This window comes from Macrobrachium rosenbergii, chromosome 5 (genome assembly GCF_040412425.1).
Source record: "Macrobrachium rosenbergii isolate ZJJX-2024 chromosome 5, ASM4041242v1, whole genome shotgun sequence".
Classification (NCBI taxonomy): Eukaryota; Metazoa; Arthropoda; class Malacostraca; order Decapoda; family Palaemonidae; genus Macrobrachium; species Macrobrachium rosenbergii.
The window spans coordinates 44,120,646-44,125,489 of NC_089745.1; the positions used below are offsets into that span (position 1 = coordinate 44,120,646).

General features: G+C 41.0%; 2 protein-coding genes across 2 annotated transcripts in view; both read right to left on the reverse strand.

The window, feature by feature from the left end:
* Positions 1–1,124: 1,124 nt before the first annotated feature.
* On the reverse strand, positions 1,125–3,980 carry LOC136838925 (zinc finger CCCH domain-containing protein 13-like). Its single transcript, XM_067104617.1, has 2 exons — positions 1,849–3,980; positions 1,125–1,701 (listed from the first exon to the last, which is right to left on the reverse strand). Exons 1-2 carry the CDS (start codon positions 3,978–3,980, stop codon positions 1,125–1,127), a joined length of 2,709 nt encoding a protein of 902 aa, XP_066960718.1.
* Positions 3,981–4,277: 297 nt separating this feature from the next.
* Positions 4,278–4,844, reverse strand: part of LOC136838926 (micronuclear linker histone polyprotein-like) — a 5,296-nt gene continuing 4,729 nt past the window's right edge. Inside the window, exon 2 of the mRNA XM_067104618.1 lies at positions 4,278–4,844. This exon is cut by the window's right edge and continues 37 nt beyond it. Within this exon, the coding sequence (XP_066960719.1) occupies positions 4,278–4,844 (567 nt within the window).

Here is a 4,844-nt window from a genome sequence, read left to right on the forward strand (position 1 = left end):
GGATTTATTTTGACAAACTGCCGCTCGCACTAGACCGTAAAAGCTGTTGGCAGGCTCTGTAAAAAGCGGGGGCGTTAACATTCTCTAAACCGTCTTTTTTTTCATTCTGTTTTTGGACCTGTACTCTTACAAAAATGTATAAAAAAATTGTAAATGTAGTTACTAGTAAATCTAGATTAAGTATGCACACCCCTACACTAACTCAAGCGTCTTATAAACATACCGCGCAAAGGAATGCATAGTATGTAGAAATGCATTATGCAATTTCGTGCATCCTACCCGCATTCAACCCATCTGCGAGAAGAAGCTGTAGAGATTTATGGACTAGAATTATGCATTCTTACGCATCACAATGCGTTAATGTCAAGGCTAATTAGCACCAAAAACAATCTAGCCTCATTACCGGGTAGTTCTGTCGAGCTCTCTTGAACGTGGATACAATTTATATGACCCGTCAGAGATGGGATTATTCTTGCTCATCATTCTGAAGATAATGTAACGTCCAGTTTCACCTTTGCCGTCAGAGGGCGCTGAATAATTTCTTGTGGTTCTTAATTATTTTCCTTTGACGTTTAGTAGCATTTCAGAGGAGACTGATATTGTTTCGGAAGTAAGTGTATTTCTTGTAAGCTTCACGAGCTTCTTCTAGTGCATAATGACTTCTAATGGAAGCTTGATGCCCTTGTTACAGAGCTTGATTCCCTTTCATCGAAGCTTGATGCCCTTCTCGCAGAGCTTAATGTCCTTTCACAGAAGCTTGACGCCCTTCTTACAGAGCTTAATTCCCTTTCATCGAGACTTGAACCCTTTCTTGCAGAGCTTAATTGCCTTTCATTGAAGCTCGATGCCCTTCTTGCAGGGCTTAATTCCCTTTCATAGAACCTTGATGCTCTTCTTGCAGAGCTTAATTCCATTTCATCGAGACTTGAAGCCTTTCTTGCAGAGCTTAATTCCATTTCATCGAGACTTGAAGCCTTTCTTGCAGAGCTTAATTTCCTTTCATCAAGAGCTGAAGCCTTTCTTGCAGAGCTTAATTTCCTTTCATCAAGAGCTGAAGCCTTTCTTGCAGAGCTTAATTAACTTTCATAAAACCTTGATGCCGTTCTTGCAAGGATTAATTCCCTTCAATCGAAGCTTGAAGCCTTTCTTGAAGGGCTTAATTCCCTTTCATCGGAGCTTGATGCCCTTCTTGCAGATCTTAATTCCCTTCCATAAAACCTTGATGCTCTTCTTGCAGAGCTTAATTCCCTTTCATAGAACCTTGATGCCCTTCTTGCAGAGCTTAATTCCCTTTCATAGAACCTTGATGCTCTTCTTGCAGAGCTTAATTCCCTTTCATAGAACCTTGATGCCCTTCTTGCAGAGCTTAATTCCCTTTCATAGAACCTTGATGCCCTTCTTGCAGAGCTTAATTCCCTTTCATCAAAGCTTGATGCTCTTCTTGCAGAGCTTAATTCCCTTTCATCGAAGCTTGATGCCCTTCTTGCAGAGCTTAATTCCCTTTCATAGAACCTTGATGCTCTTCTTGCAGAGCTTAATTCCCTTTCATCAAAGCTTGATGCTCTTCTTGCAGAGCTTAGTTCCCTTTCATTGAAGCTTGATGTCCTTCTCGCAGAGCTTAATTCCCTCTCATAAAACCTTGATGCTCTTCTTGCAGAGCTTAATTCCCTTTCATCGAAGCTTGATGCTCTTCTTGCAGAGCTTACTTCCCATTCATAGAACCTTCATGCCCTTCTTGCAGAGCTTAATTCCCTTTCATAGAACCTTGATGCTCTTCTTGCAGAGCTTAATTCCCATTCATAGAACCTTCATGCCCTTCTTGCAGAGCTTAATTCCCTTTCATAGAACCTTGATGCCCTTCTTGCAGAGCTTAATTCCCTTTCATAGAACCTTGATGCCCTTCTTGCAGAGCTTAATTCCCTTTCATAGAATCTTGATGCTCTTCTTGCAGAGCTTAATTCCCTTTCATCGAAGCCTGATGCCCTTCTTGCACAGCTTAATTCCCTTTCATAAAACCTAGATGCCCCTCTTGCGGAGCTTAATTCCCTTTCATAAAACCTTGATGCTCTTCTTGCAGAGCTTAACTCCCTTTCATCGAAGCTTGACGCCCTTCTTGCAGATCTTAATTCCCTTCCATAAAACCTTGATGCTCTTCTTGCAGAGCTTAATTCCCTTTCATAAAACCTTGATGCTCTTCTTGCAGATCTTAATTCCCTTTCATAGAACCTTGATGTTCTTCTTGCAGAGCTTAATTCCCTTTCATAGAGCCTTGATGCCCTTCTTGCAGAGCTTAATTCCCTTTCATAGAACCTTGATACCCTTCTTGCAGAGATTAATTCCCTTTCATCGAAGCTTGATGTCCTTCTTGCAGAGCTTAATTCCCTTTCATCGAAGCTTGATGCTCTTCTTGCAGATCTTAATTCCCTTTCATAAAACCTTGATGTCCTTCTTGCAGAGCTTAATTCCCTTTCATCGAAGCTTGATGCCCTTCTTGCAGAGCTTAATTCCCTTTCATAAAACCTTGATGCTCTTCTTGCAGAGCTTAATTCCCTTTCATAGTACCTTGATGCCCTTCTTGCAGAGCTTAATTCCCTTTCATCAAAGCTTGATGCTCTTCTTCCATAGCTTAATTCTATGTCATAGAACCTTGATACTCTTCTTGCAGAGTTTAATTCCATTTCATTGAAGCTTGATGACCTTATTGCAGAGCTTAATTCCCTTTCATAAAACCTTGATGCTCTTCTTGCAGAGCTTAATTCCCTTTCATCGAAGCTTGATGCCCTTCTTGCAGAGCTTAATTCCCTTTCATAAAACCTTGATACCCTTCTTACAGAGCTTAATTCCCTTTCATAAAACCTTGATACTCTTCTTGCAGAGCTTAATTCCCTTTCATCGAAGCTTGATACCCTTCTTGCAGAGCTTAATTCCCTTTCATAAAACCTTGATGCCCTTCTTGCAGAGCTTAATTCCCTTTCATAAAACCTTGATACCCTTCTTGCAGAGCTTAATTCCCTTTCATAAAACCTTGATGCTCTTCTTGCAGAGCTTAATTCCCTTTCATCGAAGCTTGATGACCTTCTTGCAGAGCTTAATTCCCTTTCATAAAACCTTGATGCCCTTCTTGAAGAGCTTAATTCTATTTCACAGAACCTTGATGCTCTTCTTGCAGAGTTTAATTCCATTTCATTGAAGCTTGATGCCCTTCTTGCAGAGCTTAATTCCCTTTCATAGAACCTTGAAGCTCTTCTTGCATAATTTAATTCCCTTTCATAGAACCTTGAAGCTCTTCTTGCAGAGCTGAATTCCATTTCATCAAACCTTGATGCCCTTCTTGCAGAACTTAATTCCCTTTCATCGAACCTTGATGCCCTTCTTGCAGAGCTTAATTCCATTTCTTTGAAGCATGATGCCCATCTTGCAGAGCTTAATTCCCTTTCATAGAACCTTGATGTCCTTCTTGCACAGATTATTTCCCTTTCATGGAAGCTTGATGCCCTTCTTGCAGAGCTTAATTTCCTTTCATAGAACCTTGATGCCCTTCTTGCAGAGCTTAATTCCCTTTCATAGAACCTTGATGCCCTTCTTGCAGAGCTTAATTCCCTTTCATAGAACCTTGATGCCCTTCTTGCAGAGCTTAGTTCCCTTTCATAGAACCTTGATGCCCTTCTTGCAGAGCTTAATTCCCTTTCATAAAACCTTGATACCCTTCTTGCAGAGCTTAATTCCCTTTCATAAAACCTAGATGCTCTTCTTGCAGAGCTTAGTTCCGTTTCATCGAAGCTTGATGCCCTTCTTGCAGAGCTTAATTCCCTTTCATAAAACCTTGATGCCCTTCTTGCAGAGCTTAATTCCCTTTCATAGAACCTTGATGCCCTTCTTGCAGAGCTTAATTCCCTTTCATAGAACCTTAGTGCTCTTCTTCCATAGTTTAATTCTATTTCACAGAACCTTGATGCTCTTCTTGCAGAGCTTAATTCCATTTCATTGAAGCTTGAAGCTCTTCATGCATAGTTTAATTTCCTTTCATAGAACCTTGAAGCTCTTCTTGCAGAGCTGAATTCCATTTCATCGAACCTTGATGCCCTTCTTGCAGAGCTTAATTCCATTTCTTTGAAGCATGATGCCCATCTTGCAGAGCTTAATTCCCTTTCATAGAACCTTGATGCCCTTCTTGCAGAGCTTAATTCCCTTTCATAGAACCTTGATGCCTTTCTTGCAGAGCTTAATTCCATTTCATCGAAGCTTGATGCCCTTCTTGCAGAGCTTAATTCCCTTTACTAGAACCTTGAAGTTCTTCTTGCAGAGCTTAATTCCCTTTCATCGAAGGCTGATGCCCTTCTTGCAGAGCTTAATTCCCTTTCATCGAAGCTTGATGCCCTTCTTGCAGAGCTTAATTCCCTTTCATAGAACCTTGATGCCCTTCTTGCAGAGCTTAATTCTCTTTCATCGAAGCTTGATGCCCTTCTTGCAAAGCTTAATTCCCTTTCATCGAAAGTTGATGTCCTTCTTGCAGAGCTTAATTCCCTTTCATAGAACCTTGATGCCCTTCTTGCAGACCTTAATTCCCTTTCATCGAAACTTGATGCCCTTCTTGCAGAGCTTAATTCCCTTTCATCGAAGCTTGATGTCCTTCTTGCAAAGCTTATTTCCCTTTCATCGAAGCTTGATGACCTTCTTGCAGAGCTTAATTCCCTTCCACCGAAGCTTGATGTCCTTCTTGCAGAGCTTAATTCCCTTTCATCGAAGCTTGATGTCCTTCTTGCAGAGCTTAATTCCCTTCCACCGAAGCTTGATGTCCTTCTTGCAGAGCTTAATTCCCTTTCATCGAAGCTTGATGTCCTTCT